Source organism: Somniosus microcephalus, chromosome 1, assembly GCF_052327205.1.
Source record: "Somniosus microcephalus isolate GS21.2 chromosome 1, FLI_Smic_1.0, whole genome shotgun sequence".
NCBI classification, from domain to species: domain Eukaryota; kingdom Metazoa; phylum Chordata; class Chondrichthyes; order Squaliformes; family Somniosidae; genus Somniosus; species Somniosus microcephalus.
In genome coordinates, this window is record NC_140987.1 from 336,888,715 (window position 1) to 336,909,291 (window position 20,577).

General features: G+C 50.5%; 1 protein-coding gene and 1 pseudogene across 1 annotated transcript in view; one reads left to right on the plus strand and one right to left on the minus strand.

The window, feature by feature from the left end:
* LOC147124922 (sodium- and chloride-dependent neutral and basic amino acid transporter B(0+)-like) overlaps positions 1 to 20,577 on the minus strand; it is a 643,543-nt pseudogene that overhangs the window by 220,457 nt on the left and 402,509 nt on the right.
* The window catches only part of LOC147124923 (sodium- and chloride-dependent neutral and basic amino acid transporter B(0+)-like), a 328,414-nt gene that overhangs the window by 5,478 nt on the left and 302,359 nt on the right, over positions 1 to 20,577 (plus strand). The window contains exon 3 of the mRNA XM_085994777.1: positions 6,519 to 6,650. Within this exon, the coding sequence (XP_085850903.1) occupies positions 6,519 to 6,650 (132 nt within the window). The remainder of the gene's footprint in view (positions 1 to 6,518; positions 6,651 to 20,577) is intronic.

Sequence of the window (20,577 nt, forward strand, 5' to 3'; positions counted from 1 at the left end):
CCCCTCCCGAGCCCCGCCTGCCGCCCCCCCCCGCTAACCTGCTCGCTTCCTTCTGGCCGCGCTCTGTGTGGAGGTGCGCCGTGCAGCGCGAGCGCGAATGAAGCCCCAGCCAGCCTTTACCAAGATGGCTGGCCGCTGGTTTGGAATCGGGCCCAGTGGGGGGGTGGGGGGTGAGGGGTGGGAGGAGCTTGCCACAAAACAATTGCCTAGGGTCCAGCATGGCTGGCAACAGACGCCCAGGCTTCGAGGCCTACCTGCAAAAACGGGGAAAGGTAGGAAAATTAATGAGATTAGATAAAAGATTTAAAAAGTAATTAACTTTTTTTAAAAACAATATGGCCTAGAAATTGAGTTTGCGCTGCGCCAGGGCTTTAGCGCCGGAAGTTAGCGCCGGCGCTAATTCCCTTTGCGCGCGCCAAAAAATTCAGTAGCGCCGCGCCCAAACGGCTGCCGGCGCTACTGAAGGGTTTTTAGCGCCTGAAAACTGGCGCAACGCGCCGCATTGCGGCGCTATTCCGGCGCTGCGGCGCCCGCTGCGGTGCGGCAGGCTCGGGAAGTGCAGCCCTCCTCCTTCCGTTAAGGAGGAGCTGCCTGCACCCGGCCGCGGCCCGCGCAAATCTCTGCAAAAATGAGCCCGGCACCTCGGACAAGTGCCGGGCTTGCATCTGTTCCGGTGGGGGGGGGGGGGAGAAGTCCGGGGAGGGAGCTGCGGGCAGGTGGCCGGCGGGAAAGCGGCCGGCCGCCGCGCCTCCTTAAAGCGCCGGCGCAGACTCCGGCAACACTCGTTTGCCGGAGTCTTAGTTGCGGCTGCCACTGGCGAGGCGGCCGCAACTGAATTTCAGCTTGGGGCCAGGTTACCACGGCAACCGGGACGCTGCGCACACCGATGACGTCATCGGTGCCGGCGCAGCGCTACCGGTCTACCGCCGCGGAAGGGCCCCAGGCAATTTAGGAACCGGCGCCAATTGCAGCGCTAGGCCCTCTAGCGCCGCAAAATCGGCGCTAAGGGCACTGAATTTCTAGGCCTATGTGTTTTAAAAGCAATTTTTTTTTTAAAGACGCAGAAAGCGGGAAAAAGAAACGAAAAGTTTGGAATCAAGATGGCGGCGACTCACCTCGGTTCAGAACGATAAGGCCCGCCCACACACACGCACCAATTGGTCGACCGTCATGTCACCGAGGTGTAGGATTGGTCATTCGTCCCGTCACTCGACTCTAGGAGGGCCCGCCCGCACGTGCCAGGAACCCGTCCCCGCCATGCAGCGATTGGTCGACCGTCGGGTCGCTCGACCGTACGATTGGTCGACCTTAATGTCACTCTATTGCTAATGAGCGGATAATGAGATGCTAATGAGTGGAATTTTGAATGATTTTTGGATACCGCAGCGCAATTTTTTGTCTCGCCGAAATGTAAATACGCTTATGACCGTTCCGGAATCGTAAGCTTTCTTTTGATGTAACGCACGTGTAGATACGCTCTATAACTTTAGAGTGTATAGCCAGACAGACAGAAGGACAGACAGACAGACAGACAGATAGACAGACAGACAGCTGTATCCTTTTATATATATAGACTAGCTGGGGGGGGCCCCGCGTTGCAGGGCTGCTTGGGCCAGGCAGTTTAAATCGAGTCCCAGGCTTTTGGGCCTGTCTCTGTGTCCCTCTGGTGGACTCTGCTGCCGGGCAACATTTTAAATCGAGTCCCAGGCTTTTGGGCCTGTCTCTGTGTCCCTCTGTGAATCTGCTGCTGGGCAACATTTCTACCTTTTAATAACTTGAAAGATGAAAGTGAAAGTACTTATAAAACATTTTTGGTAAATCTTATGTTATTTTTAAAAGAGACACTAACTTTTTTGAAGCTGGATTAGCAGATTTTGAGCTGGAAGTAGTTAAAGCAATGGCTGCCAGATCCCTGAGATAAAAACGATTAGTCCCGCCCCACACCCCACCCCCCCCCCACACTGATTGGCCAACCATCAGGTGACTGAACTGTAGGATTGGCCAATCATGACGGCACAGGATTGGTCGACCTTGACGTCAGTCAATCAATGCTAATTAGCAGAAAATGACTTTAATTTTGAAGGTTTATTGCATAACGCGTGAACAATTTTTTGTCCGACCGAAAAGTAAATATGCTTACGACTGTCCTGGAATGGTAAGCTTTCTTTGGACGTAACGCACGCATAGGTACGCTCTATAACTTTCAAGTGTATAGCCGGACAGACACACCGAAGTACAGACAGACAGACAGATAGACAGGCAGACAGACAGACAGATCAATCCTTTTATATATATAGACTAGCTGGGGGTGCCCGGCGGTGCCGAGGCTATTTTGAGGGCTTGTTGTTGGAACAGAGAGAGAGCGAGTTGGGGGGAAGAGAGAGAGCGAGTTGGGGGGAAGAGAGAAAGCGAGTTGGGGGAAAGAGAGAGAGCGAGTTGGGGGGAAGAGAGAGAGTGAGTTGGGGGGAAGAGAGAGAGCGAGTTGGGGGGAAGAGAGAGAGCGAGTTGGGGGAAGAGAGAGCGCGAGTTGGGGGGAAGAGAGAGAGCGAGTGGGGGGGAGAGAGAGCGAGTGGGGGGGAGAGAGAGAGCGAGTGGGGGGGGCAAGAGAGAGCGAGTGGGGGGGAGAGAGAGAGCGAGTGGGGGGAGGCAGAGAGCGAGTGGGGGGGAGAGAGAGAGCGAGTGGGGGGAGAGAGAGAGCGAGTGGGGGGGGAGAGAGAGAGCGAGTGGGGGTAGAGAGAGAGCGAGTGGGGGGGGAGAGAGAGCGAGTGGGGGGAGAGAGAGAGCGAGTGGGGGGGAGAGAGAGAGTGAGTGGGGGGGGAGAGAGCGAGCGAGTTGGGGGGAGAGAGAGAGTGAGTGGGGGGAGAGAGAGAGCGAGTGGGGAGGAGAGAGAGAGCGAGTGGGGGGGAGAGAGAGGGCGACTGGGGGAGAGAGAGAGAGCGAGTGGGGGCGAGAGAGAGCGAGTGGGGGGGAGAGAGAGAGAGCGAGTGGGGGAAGAGAGAGTGCGACTGGGGGGAAGAGAGAGCGCGACCGGGGGGAAGAGAGAGCGCGAATGGGGGGAAGAGAGCGCGCGACTGGGGGGGAAGAGAGAGAGCGACTGGGGGGAAGAGAGAGAGCGACTGGGGGGGAAGAGAGAGAGCGACTGGGGGTTGGGGGGTGTGTGGGGGGGTGGGTGGTGTGTGGGGGGGAAGGGGGGTGGGGGTGTGTGTGGGGGGGAAGGGGGTGGTGGGGGGGAAGGGGGGTTGGGGTGTGTGGTGTGGGTAGGGGGTGTGGGGGGGTGTGGGGGGGAAGGGGGGTGGGGGTGGGGTGGGGGGGAAGGGGGGGTGGGGGTGTGGGTGTGGAAGGGTGGAAAGGGAAGGGGTGAGAGGGAGGAGAGGGGGGGGAAAGGGAGGGGGAAGGGGTGGTTGGGGGGGAAAGCTGGGGGGGGGAAAGGAAGGGGGGGAAGGGAGGGGGGGTGAAAGTGAGGGGGGAGCCAGCAGACCCTCCCAGTGTTGGGTCCTGCCTGGGCCAGAAGCCTGGGACTGGAGTTTTGCTGTGGCATGAGGCCATTGGAGAAGCCTAGGCCGAGTCCCTGCACTGACAGGTGGGGGAGGCAAGGAGTGGGGGGAGCAAGGGGTGGGGGAAACATGAAACTTAAAGTACTTATAAAACATTTCTGGTAAATCTTTCTATAACATACACTTTACAACCTCACCAATCTTTTTATTAAAAAAAGGGGGTCCTCACCTCTCAGTGTGTTGTATCACAAACAATGGCCGCCGCTTGCTTTTCAGTTGGAAAGATTAGGCCCCGCCCACTCAGTCGATTTTCTGTCTCGGTCACCAAGACCCGATTGGGAGCACAGAAGCCCCACCCACTCTATGTTCCTGTACTAAGATGGCCACGCATGCACTATGTTACACACTGAATCAAAATGGCGTCGCACTGAAACTTTTTGCCCTCCTTGACAAAGATGGCTGCTGTTAACCTGGGGCTGTCAGCAGAAGAAATTTCCTCAGCTGCAAACACAGGATCTTCATATTATTATTCGGGGCTTGCGACCTACCCCAGTTGCTTATGAAGCCTCCCCACCTACTGACCCCGGGAATGGAGCTGAGGCAGCACACCCTCTCCCCTCTGCCAGTGTTTGTCTCTGTCTAGGCCGGGAGCCTGGGACTGGAGTTGCGCTGCTGGCATTTAGAGAAGCCTAGCCCCCGGCCCTGGAAAAAACAGTGAAAGGTAGGAAAAATTATAGAGGTTAGAGAAAAGAATTACAAATTAATTAACTTTTTTTAAAACAATTTGTGTTTTAAAAGCAACTTTTTTTTGTTGCTGGAAATGTATATTTGAAAAAAGAAAAAGACGCAGAAACCGGGAAAAAGAATGGAAACAAGATGGCGGGCGACTCACCTCGGTTCAGAACGATAAGGCCCGCCCACACACACACCGATTGGTCGACCGTCAGGTCACCGAAGCGTAGGATTGGTCAATTGTCCCGTCACTCAACTCTAGGAGGGCCCGCCCGCACGCACCAGGAACCCGCCCCCGCAACGCAGCGATTGGTCGACCGTCGGGTCGCTCGACCGTACGATTGGTCGACCTTAATGTCACTCTATTGCTAATGAGCGGATAATGAGATGCTAATGAGCGGAATTTTGAACGTTTTTTTGGATACCACGGGCGCAATTTTTGTCTCGCCGAAATGTAAATATGCTTATGACCGTTCCGGAATCGTAAGCTTTCTTTTGATGTAACGCACGTGTAGGTATGCTCTATAACTTGAGAGTGTATAGCCAGACAGACAGAAGGACAGGCAGACAGACAGACAGACAGATGTATATATAGATAGATAGATATACTGGTTTAGGTTTATTCTCATCCCCATATAAAACAGAGCATTCCTTCTTTGCACAATCATGATTCTAGCCAAACTAAACGTTAAATTAATCGCCACTCCGCTGGAATTGGGCAGACTATCGTGCAATCCTCACCTTAAAATTAAGTCCCACAGGATACCCATTCCCAGTCTTCAGTCCCCATCCAGCAAGAAAACATCATACAACAGTCGAACATAGTACTCAAAGTCATTCAACTGCAGACATAACACCAGTAATTTGACAGAGTCTCATCCCATGTCCCCCACACTGGGCAAGTAGCCACCTTAACTCACCCAATCTTACATAAGACCGTCATGGTAAAAATCTGGTTATGAGCCAATTTGAAATCCAGTTCATTGTGACTGGGAGGGGAACTTGGAGGTGGTGGTGTTCCCACGTACCTACTGCCCTTGTCTTTCTAGGTGGAAGAAGTCGCGGGTTTGGGAGGTGCTGCCGGAGAAGCCTTGGCGAGTTGTTGCAGTGCATCTTGTAGATGGCACACACTGCAGCCACAGTACGCCGTGGTGGAGGAGGTGAATGTTTAAGGTGGTGGATGGGGTGCCAATCAAGCGGGCTGCTTTGTCCTGGATGGTGTTGAGCTTCTTGAGTGTTGTTGGAGCTGCACTGGTCCAGGCAAGTGGAGAGTATTCCATCACACTCCTGACTTGTGCCTTGTAGATGATGGAAAGCCTTTGGGGAGTCAGGAAGTGAGACACTCGCTGCAGACTCTGACCTAATCTTGTAGCCACAGTATTTATGCAGCTATGATTGCCTCTCTCCCCCTGCCCTATTGTCCTCTCTCTCCTCCCCAGCCGCCATGGCCTCTCTCCCCCCACAGCCCCGATGTCCTCTCCCTCCCAGCCTGATGTCTTCATTTCCTCTCCCTACCGCGATGGCCAGCCTTCCCCCCTCCCGGTTGCTGGGTTGCGCCCCAATGGTTGAACACGGGCTCCGTGTCACTAGCACAGCAGGTGTGATTGATCTAATGTTGTTCACTCTCAGGAAAGCATCACATGGAGTCCCAGGACTCAGCTGTCACGGGACAAATGCTCTTGGTCCATGAGTGAACCCTGTAAAAGGGGCAGGAGCAGGAAGTCGGCAATATTCCTTGGGGTAAAAACTAATGTAAAACTGATGAGAATGAGTCTCACCCCGAAATCAACTCCAGGGAAAGGTCCAACACGGATATTGTGGCTCGATCTAAAAATAGTGAGGAAGTTCAGAGCTGTGACAGATCCTCCATTTCCTGGTGTAAAATCAAAGCAAGAAGTTTCTGCTGGGAGCACAGATTATAATTTCACCTCCAGCACTGACCCCAGAATGAATTCCTTGTAAACTACTTGACTTGACTGTGCTGAAATAGAGCATTGGCTTTGTGTCAGGTGCCATTTGAGACTCTCAAGAGCAAGGAACTGGGTTGTTGGGAGTAATGCAATAGAATAAGACCCTGAATGTTCATTGTGGCTGTTCTTGTTTGGTATTCAGATGCTGAGTAAACTTGCAATCTGCAGTCACACTGTTCTGTCCATGACAACATTTAGTTCCTGTGTTAATATGAAACCATGTGTTTAGTTGTTTAACATACTCCCGAAACCTGCATGAATAAACCTGCTCACTCTAACATACATACAATCTTTTTCAGCTTTCCTTTACTATTTTTTCCAGGTGCGTTTCTTATTCCCTACACTCTCATGCTGGCACTCGCTGGGATACCAATGTTTTTCTTGGAATCTTCCTTTGGGCAGTTTGCCAGCCTCGGACCTGTTGCAGTGTGGAAAGCTGCGCCAATGCTACAAGGTTAATGTTTCATCAGCAACATAGGCTTAGCAACAGTTTAAATGAGTAATAGTGTTTAATTTAGATTTAATATACTGGTTTTATTTTGCTAATCAGATGGTGCTGAAATATTATTTCCAATCTGATCTGGTGTACACTTTACAAAGACAGATACCGGCAGTGAAGAGACAGACACAGTGGTTGAAATGTTTTCTTTCCTCGTTACGAATTTAGTCAGATATTAATCCCTCTACCAATAATTGAGCTCTCCCAATAATTGAGGTGCCCTTCCAAAGGATCACTATAAACCTACTGGCATTGCTGGAGAGGTCAGCAAGAGGACACCAGTATATTTTAGTAGACATTGGGGGAAAAATTGAGTTCCTTAGCGCCTCCTGTTAGCAACTGCAGCTGGCGCTAACAGGGCGCTGATGCAATAGTGCCGGGGTGAGGTGAATCCAGTGATGCACGGAAAATCCAGCCACCCTGTTGCACCGCCGGTATGAGGTACCGCTGGAGACTTCAACCCCAGGCAGATCATGATGTCAGTGAGCGTGCAACGCTCATTGGCCACATGATCTGCAAAATTGATTGTCGTCATCTACCTTAGCGCCTCGATCAAACAGTGACGGGGAGAGTTGGCTTGAAGCAGCTGGAAGCCATCTCCAGCGACGTTATTTAAAGGGATGTGTAATGGGTTGCAGCTGTCAGGTTAGTGGAATTTCAGTGCTTTCTTGTCAGTTTGACATTGTGCAACTATTTAATTCAGTAATTTAAATGTTATTTTGTATCAGGAGTGTTGTGGTGACTGAAGAGTAGTTACATTTATTCTTAAAAGAATCAAAACCGCTACACTTGGCTTACATTAATGGGGGCTATACTGGCAATTGACCTGCCCCTCCAGGATCTACGACGGAGGGAGGGGAGGCAGCGAGGAAGAGTGGTACATGTGGCCAAAGGGAGGAGGAGGGCCATCAGGTTTTTAACAGGAGGCCTTACAATCCAAGGATATTCCTAGACCACTTCTCCTACATCCAATTAAGTGGGGCGCAGTGTATTAGAAGGCTCCACTTCACCAAGGAGGTGGTCACAGAACTCTGCCACCTCCTGCAACTAGACCTAAAGCCTCAGACCAGGGTGACCACGGCTCTCCCAGTTGCAGTCAAGATCACTGTTGCCCTCAATTTCTTCACCAGTAGCTCCTTCCAGTCTGCACTAGGAGACATAGCTAACATTTCACAGTTCGCCCTCCATCACTGCATCCGGTAGGTCACAGAGACTCTCTACAGTAGCAGAAGTAACATTTCCTTCCCCATCACCAGAGAGAAGCAGGACAAGCGTGCATCTGGCTTTGCCAGGACTTCTCCATGGTGCAGGGCGCCATTGACTGCACTAATTCCTGCCTGGTGCTAATTCTCTTACTTTTCTAATGATACCACACATTCCTGGGCTAAAATGAATTTCTAGCCCATTGACTACGCCACACAATATCCCGAGGCGATTTCACTGAGGAGCACCACCTCTAAAACCTTAGCAGGCGAATTAGCGAAGATGTTCTCCAGCATGGGGAACCCAAAGAAAGTCTTAATGGAACAGGGGCCTCCCTTTGTGTCCAAACTGATGAAATACCTTTGTACCCTGTTCCACATTAAGACTCTAAGGGGGAAAAATTTGGCTGCTTTGCAGCTCATGTTAGCGCCCTAAGAGGACGTTAATGGGGAGCAAAGCAGCTAGCGCCCGGGCGCGGCAATATTTGCGCCACTCGCAAAATTGACCAGACATTTTGCAGCAGTGCTAAACACTACCGCCACCATCTCCTGCGCCCGCAGAGCGTGATGTCAGTCGAGCATGCAACACCCCATAGCACTCTGGACCGGATATTGAGTGGTGCCCCTGCCTTTCACCTGCCACTAGCAACGACAGGTTGAGGGGAGTGTTTTGCAGTTGAGAAGGGACTGGGGGAGTGCTATTTAAAGGCCACCGCTTCCTGTCTTTTTAAGTCGGCGACATTTTTGCACCATGCATTCTGAGAGAGAGAGAGAGAAAGACTTCTGGAGTGATTCAACACTGTGTGAAGGAGTTTTGGAAACTGAGCAGCACTTTGCAGGTTCATTTTGATTTGACCTTCCCTGCATCGATTTAGAGAAGAGACCTTGGGGACTGCACGCTGAGCTCTTTCCCTGGGCCTCTCCATTGTTGTTTCCAGCAGATTTGATGTACAGGTCTCTCCAGGCCGAGATTCAAGGCTGCAATGAGCAGGGTGTGGTTGGAGAGGAAGATCAACCCTCCCCTTTAAGACCCTCCCAGTGTGTCTTTGTTCCATTGCTGACTGCCATCACATGAGCTTCACCAACGCTCTGAGGAACCGCCTCACTCCTCGGCATTAGCGCCTTAGATGTGTGTAGCACCTGATTTAGTGCTCCAATCACATCCAGAGGCGATGGAAGGCAAGTTTGCAGTCGGAGGCGATAATTAGCGGCAGGTGCTAAACTGTGTGCCCGGCCGATAATTGCACCCCAAACGTGGCGATACCAAATTTCTCGCCCTAAGGACCTCCGTGCACCATCCTCAAACTGATGGCCTTGTGGAGGGGTTCAATAGAACCCTCGAGTATGCTGAAATAGGTTGTGGATAAGGAAGGTAAAATCTGAGACACTTTACTGCCATATCTCATATTTGCAGTTAGGGAGGTGCCCTAAGTCCTCTACAGGGATATCCCATTTGAGTTGTTGTATGGGCGAAGGCCTCACAGAATTGTTGGCATAGAAACATAGAAGATAGGAGCAGGAGTAGGTCATTCGGCCCCTCAAGCCTGCTCCGCCATTCAATGAGATCATGGCTGATCATCCAAACACAGTACCCTGTCCGTGGCTTCTCCCCATATCCCTTGATCCCTTTAGCCTTAAGAAATATATCTAACATCTTCTTGAATATATTTAATGAATTGGCCTTAACTGCCTTCTGTGGCAGAGAATTCCACAGGTTCACCTCTCTCTGGGTGAAGAAATTCCTCTTCATCTCTGTCCTAAATGGCTTTCCCCTTATCTTTAGACACTGACCCCTGGTTCTGGACTCCCCCACCATCGGGAACATCCTTCCTGCATCTACTCTGTCTAGTCCTGTTAGAATTTTATAAGTTTCAATGAGATCCCTTCTCATTCTTCTAAACTCCAGTGAATATAAGCCCAATCGACCCAATCTCTCCACATACGTCATGATGCACTATCAATTGCTACAAAAGACTGGAGATTGAGAAAGTAATAAACAGGCTTTTATTACCAAAGAACAGAGCATGCCTCTTGTGGTTGCCTGGTATCCAAAAGGGCCGGAGGCTTCTGAGCAGCGACCTTTATACCCAGCCATGAGGGTGGAGCCAGGGGCGGAGTCAGCTGAGGCATGCACAGACAAGTACAACAATATGCAAGAGTGAACAACAGTACTAACAGTGAACAACAGTACTAACAACAGTGGTGAACAACAATACTAACAACAGTGGTTTACCACATTCACCCCTTGTTTAGAATTGAGTCCGGCGGGGTGAAGTGCACTAAAAATTCGTGTACTGAAGTCTATCAGGAGGCCTTGTAAGCCGTCCTGAGCGTCGCAGCAGCGGCGGTGATGGTGCAGCATCCAACGGTGAACCCGGTGTCTCGTTCAGAGGAGGTGTAGCAGGTGGCGGACCCTGGGGCTGCTGCATGCCGTCTACAGGGGTCAGAGCATGGGTAATGGGAGGTAGCGATGGTGGTCTCTCAGAGGCACCCGAAGGTGCGAGGTCTCGTGCGGGGACTGTGTCCTGGGGGTAGGCAGGAGTAGCGGTGGGTGGCGAAGAGGGTGTTTCAGGAGCACCTGCAGGTGCGAGGTCTCGAATGGAGACTGTGTCCTCCCGCCCGTCCGGGTACACCACGTAAGCATACTGCGGGTTGGCGTGGAGGAGGCTCACCCTCTCGACCAGGGGGTCCGCCTTATGGGTCCTCACGTGCTTCCGCAGTAGGACGGGACCTGGAGAAGTCAGCCATGTTGGTAGCGAAATCCCCGACGTGGACTTCCTGGGGAAGGAGAACATTCTCTCGTGAGGAGTGGCATTGGTGGGTGTACAGAGCAGCGACCGAATGGAATGGAGCGCCGCAGGGAGGACCTCCTGCCAGCGGGAGGTCGGAAGGCCCTTAGATTTTAAGTTTAAAAGGACTGCCTTCCAGACTGTCGCATTCTCCCTTTCCACCTGGCCGTTACCCCGGGGGTTGTAGCTGGTGGTCCTGCTTGTAGCAATGCCTCTCGCGAGCAGGTACTGCCGAAGTTCGTCGCTCATAAAAGATGAGCCCCTGTCGCTATGGATATAGCTAGGGAAACCGAACAAGGCGAAGAGGTCATTCAGACATTTAATGACCGTGGTACTGGTCATGTCCGAGCAAGGGATGGCAAACGGGAAACGGAAGTACTCATCAATTATATTGAGGAAGTACACATTGCGGTCAGAGGAGGGGAGGGGCCCTTTAAAATCGATGCTCAGCCGCTCAAAGGGGCGCGTGGCTTTGATCAGGCTCGCTCTGTCTGGCCTATAAAAATGCGGCTTGCACTCGGCACAGATCTGGCAGTTCCTGGTCATGGTCCTGACCTCCTCGATGGAGTAGGGCAGGTTACGGGATTTGATAAAATGGAAGAACCTGGTGACCCCCGGGTGGCAGAGGTCATTGTGGAGGGTCTGTAGTCTATCAACTTGTGCGTTGGCGCACGTACCACGTGATAGGGCATCTGGGGGCTCATTGAGTTTCCCGGGCCGGTACAAGATATCGTAATTGTAGGTGGAGAGTTCGAATCTCCACCTTAAGATCTTGTCATTCTTGATTTTGCCCCGCTACTTATTATGAAACATAAAAGCCACTGAACGCTGGTCAGTGAGCAGGGTAAATCGTTTTCCGGCCAGGTAATGCCGCCAATGTCGCACGGCTTCCACAATGGCCTGGGCCTCCTTTTCGACAGAGGAGTGTCGAATCTCGGGGCCCTGGAGGGTCCTTGAGAAAAAGGCCACGGGTCTCCCCGCCTGGTTAAGGGTTGCAGCTAGGGCAAAGTCGGATGCGTCGCTCTCCACTTGAAAAGGGAGGGACTCATCCACAGCGTGCATTGTGGCCTTCGCAATGTCTCCTTTTATGAGAGTGAAGGCTGCACAGGCCTCTGCTGTCAGGGGGAAGGAGGCGGACTTGATGAGGGGTCGGGCTTTATCCGCATAGTTGGGCACCCACTGAGCATAGTACGAGAAAAACCCCAGGCATCTCTTCAGTGCTTTCTGGCAGTGGGGGAGGGGGAGCTCCATAAGGGGGCGCATTCTATTGGGGTCTGGGCCGATGACTCCGTTCTCCACTACGCAGCCAAGAATAGCAAGGCGCGTAGTACGAAACATACATTTGTCTTTGTTGTATGTGAGATTCAGCCGCTGGGCCGTCCGGAGGAATTTCTCGAGATTAACGTCGTGGACCTGCTGGTCGTGGCCGCAGATGGTGACGTTGTCTAGATATGGGAAAGTGGCCTGGAGCGCGTTCTGGTCAACCATCCGGTCCATCTCCCGTTGGAAGACAGAAACTCCGTTGGTGACGCCGAAGGGAACTCTGAGAAAGTGATAGAGCCGACCGTCAGCTTCAAAAGCTGTGTACTGGCGGTCCTCAGCCTTGATGGGGAGCTGGTGGTATGCCGACTTCAGATCAATCGTCGAGAACACCCGGTATTGTGCTATCTGATTGACCATGTCAGATATGCGGGGGAGTGGATATGCATCCAGCTGGGTGTAGCGGTTGATCGTCTGGCTGTAGTCAATAACTAGGCGCTGTTTGCCGCCAGCCTTCACCACCACCACTTGTGCTCGCCATGGGCTATTGCTGCTCTCGATAATCCCTTCCTTCAGGAGTCTCGCTACCTCGGATTTAATGAAACCCCTATCCCCAGCACTGTAACGCCTACTTTTGGTAGCGATGGGCTTACAGTCGCGGGTGAGGTTAGCGAACAAGGAGGGGGGGGAGACTTTAAGGGTGGAGAGGCTGCAAATGGCGCGCGGCGGGCGATTTAAAAACTGCTGGCTGCAGACTGTGAGAGGGGGGAGGGGTCCACCATACGCTAAAGTGACACTCTTAAGGTGGCACTGAAAATCCAACCCCAGTCGGACGGCAGCGCAGAGATGGGGCAGGACCAGAAGTTTAAAATTTTTGTATTCAGTACCCCGCACTGAAAGAGTCACCATACAGTAGCCACCGACGTCCGCTGACTGGGCTTTGGAAGCCATAGAGATGCGATGACGCGTCGGCAGGACCGGGAGAGAGTAACTGCGCACCGTGTCGGGGTGTATAAAACTCTCCGTGCTCCCGCTGTCAAAAAGGCAGGTAGTGGCGCGGCCGTTTACCGTAATGTCCATCATGGACCTGGACAGTTGATGCGGGAGAGATTGATCCAGCGTCACGGAAGCCAGCGTATGTTCAAGCGTGTCGATGCGGTCGTCCGATGAGGCGGTGGTGGAGTCCGGGTCCCCCGTAACCGAAGACGGAGGCGTCCAAGATGGCGGACAAAATGGCGGCGCCCACGGTCCCGATCCCCACGCGGCTGGGGGAGCCCAAGATGGCGGACAAGATGGCTGCGCCCACGGTTCACACGCAGCGCTGCTGGCGTTAGCGGTCTTCCCTTTGCAGGCGCTAACGTAGTGACCTTTCTTCCCGCAGCCGGAGCAGGTAGCATTCTTCGCGGGGCAGCGTGCTCTAGGGTGTTTAGCTTGGCCACAAAAATAGCATTTTTGTGCCTTGGACATCGCTGCAGCAGTCGGAGGTGGCGGTCCCATGGCCCAAGATTGCGGCGTCCACGGCGCGGGGCGATGAGGGGAGAAAGCGTCCATATTTCTGTGGGCCGCGTCGAGCGAGAGCGCGAGGGACACTGCCTTTGTCAGGTCTATTTCACCCTTCTCCAGCAGCCTCTGCCGGGAGTAGTCGGACCTTAGACCCGCAACGAAAGCGTCTCGTATCAGTCCCTCCGCATGTGCCGCGGCCGATACTTCCTTGCAGTCGCAGCCGCGTCCGAGTACCCGCAGTGCCCGTAGGAAGGCTTCCACCGATTCCCCGGGCTGCTGTCTGCGAGATCTTAAAAGGTGCCTGGCATAGACCGTGTTAACCGGGCGTGCATACTGCCCTTTCAGTAGGTCGATAGCCGCCGCGTAGGTCGTCGCATCTTGGATTAAAGTATAGACTTGGTGGCTCACCTTCGAGGCCAGGATTTTCAGTTTATTTTCATCAAGAGTCATGGTCGAGGCTTCCAGATACGCCTCAAAGCAACGCAGCCATTGTGCGAATTTAGTCGACGAACCCGCTTCTTGGGGGTCTAGGTCCAGGCATGTTGGTCTGAGGGCTCGCAGCAGCGCCTGCTGCTCAGCGTTTTGCGCCATCGGTTGATCAGCATCCGCAGCCAACATTTAACTTTGGTAATAAAATTGATGCACTATCATTTGCTACAAAAGACTGGAGATTGAGAAAGTAATAAACAGGCTTTTATTACCAAAGAACAGAGCATGCCTCTTGTGGTTGCCTGGTATCCAAAAGGGCCGGAGGCTTCTGAGCAGCGACCTTTATACCCAGCCATGAGGGTGGAGCCAGGGGCGGAGTCAGCTGAGGCATGCACAGACAAGTACAACAATATGCAAGAGTGAACAACAGTACTAACAGTGAACAACAGTACTAACAACAGTGGTGAACAACAATACTAACAACAGTGGTTTACCACACGTCATTCCTGCCATCCCAGGTGTCAGTCTGGTGAATCTTCGCTGCACTCCCTCCATGGCAAGAACATCATTCCTCAGATAAGGCGACCAAAACTGCACACAATACTCAAGATGTGGTCTCACCAAGGCCCCTGTACAACTGCAGCAAGACATCCTTGTTCCTGTACTCAAACCCTCTCGCTACGAAGGCCAACACACCATTTGCCTTCTTAACCACCTGCTGCACCTGCATGCTTACCTTCAGCGACTGGTGCACAAGGACACCTTGAACAGAGGCTCGTCCAGTCCCCATCCACCACCACCCTCCTCCGCTTGGCTGAACTTGTTCTCACATTGAACAACTTCTCCTTTAACTCCACTCATTTCCTCCAAATCAAAGGTGTTGCCATGGGTACCCGCATGGGTCCTAGCTATGCCTGCCTTTTCGTGGGCTATGTGGAACAATCTTTGTTCCAGTCCTACTCGGGTCCCCTCCCTCACCTCTTTTTCCGATACATTGATGACTGTATCGGTGCCGTTTCCTGCTCTCGCCCCGAACTTGACAATTTCATTCACTTTGCCTCCAATTTCCACCCTTCTCTCACCTTCACATGGTCCATCTCTGACTCTTCCCTTCCCTTCCTCGACTTCTCCGTCTCCATCTCTGGGGATAGGTTATCGACCAATATTTACTACAAGCCCACTGACTCCCACAGCTACCTGGACTACACTTCCTCCCACCCCGCTTCCTGTAAGGACTCTATTCCATTCTCCCAGTTTCTCCGCCTCCGCCGTATCTGCTCCGACGATGCCACCTTCCACACCAGTGCTTCAGACATGTCTTCCTTTTTCCGCAACCGAGGATTCCCCTCTACCGTGGTTGACACCGCCCTCGACCGTGTCAGTTCTATCTCCCGCACCTCTGCCCTCACCCCTGCCCCTCCCTCCCGGAACCACGATAGGGTTCCCCTTGTCCTCACCTTTCACCCCACCAGCCTCCACATTCAACGGATCATCCTCCGGCATTTCCGCTACCTCCAAAGTGATCCCACCACCAAACGTATCTTCCCCTCCCCTCCCCTTTCAGCATTCCGCAGGGACCGCTCTCTCCGAGACACCCTAGTCCACTCCTCTATCACCCCAAACAGCCCTTCCCCTTCGCCTGGCACCTTCCCGTGCAAGCGGAGGAGATGTAACACCTGCCCCTATACCTCCCCCCTCCCCACTGTCCAGGGCCCCAAACACCCCTTCCAGGTGAAACAGCGATTTACTTGTACTTCTCGCAATCTAGTATACTGTATTCGCTGCTCACAATGCGGTCTCCTCTACATTGGGGAGACCAAACGCAGATTGGGTGACCGCTTTGCGGAACACCTCCGTTCAGTCCGTAAGGGTGACCCCGAGCTTCCGGTCGCCTGTCATTTCAATTCACCGCTCCATTCCCACTCGGACCTCACCGTCCTTGGCCTCTTGTACTGTTCCACGGAAGCTCAACGTAAACTCGAGGAACAGCACCTCATCTTCCGATTAGGCACTCTGCAGCCTTCCGGTCTCAATATTGAGTTCAACAATTTCAGATCATAACCTCGGCCCCTATTTCATTTTCACTTATATTTTTCCACTCCTTTCCTTCCCCCCCCCCTTTCCTTTTGTTTCTCTCTCACACCTGGCAGCTATCTTTTACCCTGCCAGTACACTTTACACCTAATCACAGCCTATTACCATCTCGTCTAGCTTCTAATCTCTTTTACTTCTTTTGGTTCTTTTATTCTTTTGTCCGATCGCAGCCCTGCCTTCGATCTAGTTCCTTTTCTCTCCAGTTTTGAAGAAGGGTCAAACCCGAAACGTCAACTCAAATTTCTCTCCACGGATGTTGCCTGACTTGCTGAGTTTTTCCAGCATTTTCTGTTGTTATTTAGGTCTCATTGCACTTCCCCTTCTCCCAATTTATTGCCATTCAGATAATAATCTGCCTTCCTGTGGATAACCTCGCATTTATCCACATTATACTGCATCTGCCATGCATCTGCCCAATCGCCCAAACTGTCCAAATCATACTGGAGTTTCTCGGCATCCTCCTCACAGCACACACGCCCACCCAGCTTTGTGTCATCTGCAAACTTGGAGATATTACATCTAGTTCCCTCGTCTAGATCATTAATATATATTCTGAATAGCTGGGGTCCTTGGACCGATCCCTGCGGTACCCCACTAGTCACTGCCTGCCACTCGGAAAAAGACCCGTTTATTCCAACTCTTTGCTTCCTGTCTGCCAACCAGTTCTCTATCCAAGTCAGTACCTTGCCCCCAATCCCATGTGCCTTAACTTTACATGCTAATCTCTTAAGCGGGACCTTATCGAAAGCCTTCTGAAAGTTCAAATGCACCACATCCACTGGTTCTCCCTTATCTATTTTAATAGTTACATCCTCAAAAAATTCCAGTAGATTAGTCAAGCACAATTTAGCTTTTGTAAATCCATGTTGACTTTGTCCGATGCTGTCACTGTTTTCCAAGTGCCCTGCTATTACATCTTTTATAATGGACTCTAGCATTTTCCCCACTACCAATGTCAGGCTTACCGGTCTATAATTCCCCGTTTTCTCTCTACCACGTTTTTTGAACAGTGGGGTAACATTAGGTACACTCCAATGCATGGGAACTGTTCCAGAATCTATAGAATTTTGGAAGATGACCAGCAATGCATCTACTATTTCTAGGGACACTTCCTTAAGTACCCTAGGATGCCCTGGGGCTTTATTGGCCTTCAATCCCATCAATTTCCCTAACACCATTTCCCTACAAATACTAATTTCATTCAGTTCCTCCCTCTCATTAGACCCTATATTCCCCGACATTTCTTGGAGGTTATTTTTGTCCTCCTTTGTGAAGACAGAACCAAAGTATGTATTTTATTGGTCTGCCATTTCTTTGTTCCCCATTATAAATTACCCTGATTCTCACTGCAAGGGACCAATGCTTGACTTCACCAATCTTTTTCTCTTCACATATTTATAAAAGCTTTTAAAGTCAGTTTTTATGTTACCTGCAAGCTTACTCTTATACTCTATTTTCCCCATCTTAATTAATCCATTTGTCCTCCTTTGCTGATTCCTAAACTGCTCCCAATCCTCAGGTTTACTGCTTTTTCTGGCCAATTTATATGTCTTCTCCTTGGATCTTATGCTATCCCTAATTTCCCTTGTTAGCCACGGTTGAGTCACCTTTTTTGTTTTATTTTTATGCAAAACAGGGATGAACAAATTCTGTTGTTCATCCATGCGATCTTTGAATGTTTGCAATTGCACATCCAGCATCAACCCTTTGAGTAACATTTCCCAATCAATCCTACCCAACTCGCGCCTCATACCATCGTAGTTTCCTTTATTTAAATTCAGGACCTTAGTCTCTGAGTCAACTACTTCACTCTCCATCTTAATGAAGAATTCGATCATATTATGATCGCTCCGCCCCAAGGGGCCTCGCACAACAAGATTGTTAATTAATCCTTTCTCATTACATAATACCCAGTCTAAGATGGCCTGGTCTCTAGTTGGTTCCTCGACGTATTGGTCCAGGAAACCATCCTGTATACACTCCAGGAATTCCTCCTCCACAATATTGTTACTAATTTGGTTAGCCCAATCTATATGTAGATTAAAGTCACCCATGATAACTGCTGTGCCCTTATTGCATGCATCTCTAATTACACATTTAATGCCATCCCCAACCTCTGCATTACTGTTTGGGGGTCTATATACTACTCCCACTAACGTTTTCTGCCCCTTGTTATTTCTCAGTTCTACCCATACAGATTCCACATCATCAGAGCTAATATCCTTCCTTACAATTGTGTTAATCCCCTCTTTAACCAGCAATGCTCCCCCACCTCCTTTACCTTTCTGCCTGTCTTTCCTGAATATTGAATACCCGTGGATGTTGAGTTCCCAGCCCTGGTCACCCTGAAGCCATGTTTCCGTAATCCCAATCATATCATATCTTTTTACCTCTATTTGTGTAGCTAATTCATCCACCTTATTAAGAATACTCCTCGCATTAAGACACAAAGCCTTCAGGCTTGTTTATTTTAACACTCTTAGACCTTTTAGAATTATTATTTACTGTGGCCATGTCCGAACTAAATCCTTGATTTCTCTGACTGCCACCTTTGCTTTTCTCCTTCCTGTCTTTTGCTTCTATCCTTGTTTCCCTTTCCTCTGTCTCCCTGCTCAGGTTCCCAACCCCCTGCTATTTTAGTTTAAACCCTCCCCCAGAGCACGAGCAAACACTCCCCCTTGGACATCGGTCCCGGTCCTGCCCAGGTGCAAACCATCCAGTTTTTACTGGTCCTACCTCCCCCAGAACCAGTTCCAATGTCTCAGGAATTTGAATCCCTCCCCCTTGCACCATTCCTCTAGCCATGTATTCATCTGAAAAACCTTCTATTTCTACTCTGACTAGCATGTGGTCCTATTTTTTTAATTTACCTCCTAACTCCCTATATTCAGCTTTTAGGACCTCATCCCATTTATTACCTACTAGCTGGAGTGCCTGGCGGTGCCGAGGGTTTTTTGAGGGCATGTTGTTATGAAAGAAGTGGAAATAATTTTTATATATATAAATGAGTTTGTCTGTCTGTCTGGGAAGGAGAGAGAGAGAGAGAGGGAAAGAGAGAGAGAGAGGGAAAGAGAGAGGGGGAAGGACAGAGAGAGGGGGGGAAGGAGCGAGAGAGAGAGGGGGGAAGGAGAGAGAGAGAGAGAGAGAGGGGGAAGGAGAGAGAGAGAGAGGGGGAAGGAGAGAGAGAGAGAGGGAAGGAGAGAGAGAGAGAGGGAAGGAGAGAGAGAGAGAGAACTATTCCTAAGCACCCAGGAGGTGGTTCTATAACTTCATTTTTTGTTAATGGGGATCGCCAGTAGCCATATACTCCAGGTTTCACAGTTTTCCTTCTATGTCACTTTGGAGGTAGCAAGCAGAATTATAATTTTGCAATGTTATCATTGACATTAATGTGTCATGATCATATAATGATTGTGCATTATTATAAAAAGCAATAAAATTCTTGAACTTTTTAATGAGAGGACAACATTCCGCTTAAAGAAAGTCTCAAACAATGATTATGATTTAAAAATCGTGAGCCTTTTAATGAGAGGACCACATTGCACTTAAAAAAAGGCTCAAACAATGGTTATGATTTTAAAATGCAATCTTCCATAGCCAACCGAGGTGTGTTATTATGTAATAATAATAATATATATACAGGAGTGTTTAAACCCAGTAACGCACAGTCTGTTATGAGTCCTCTCCTGCGGCAAGCTTTTATAAAGGAGGCACAGAGATGGCCAGTGAGAGTTTTGAGGTAATTAAATGATGTTGGGCTAGCAACCTCATGGAGGAGTAGACGAAGGTGAAAGCACTCTGCATTATGGGAGAGCCCGTTGATAGACAACATTTTCTGTTTTTCCCGAGGGCGTTAAAATAAACAGATTCCTTGATGCACCAACTCTTGAACATGCCACGTACAACTGGCCATGTGAAAAACAGGGCGTGAGTAAGTTGATGCCAGCAACCTTCAAAGTCTGCCCCTGTGCCTTGTTGATTGACATTGCAAAAGAAATTGTCACAGGAAACTGTTGCCGTTTGAATTGAAATGGCAAGTCAGTTGGTATCATTGGAATTCGAGGAATGAGAACATCCTCCCCTCTGGCGCAGCCTGAGATGATGGTAGCCTCAATGAGATTTGGCATGAGCATTTTGACTGCCAGTCTGGTTCCATTGCACAACTCTGGTGGATGTATGTTTCTTAGGAGCATGATGGGGGTGCCTTCCTTCAGTACCAGTTTGTGAGGAGGTGTTCCTGAAGGCTGCAATGAGTTGAGGAACTCAGTGGGGTAGTGTACCCCATCAGTGTAGTGTATGTACCCGTCTACCTTTAAGGGAACTAGTGAATGTAACCGTTCACCTTTAAGGGAACTACTTTAGGTGTGGCACTATTTGTTTGGCTTCTGTATACTGTAATACCGATAGTGACCACACCAGTATATAAGTGTTGTAGCAGGATTTCTGGGGCAGATTCGCCCGGACCTTCGAATAGTAAAGACCTGTTTGTTTGTTACTTCTGAAGCCTGTGTATTTATTAACTGCACAACCCACAGACTTTACAGTGGCGACGAGTCCGATCGTACCCTGCGGCAAGATTACCAAAAGCAACGAAGAGCGTCGAAG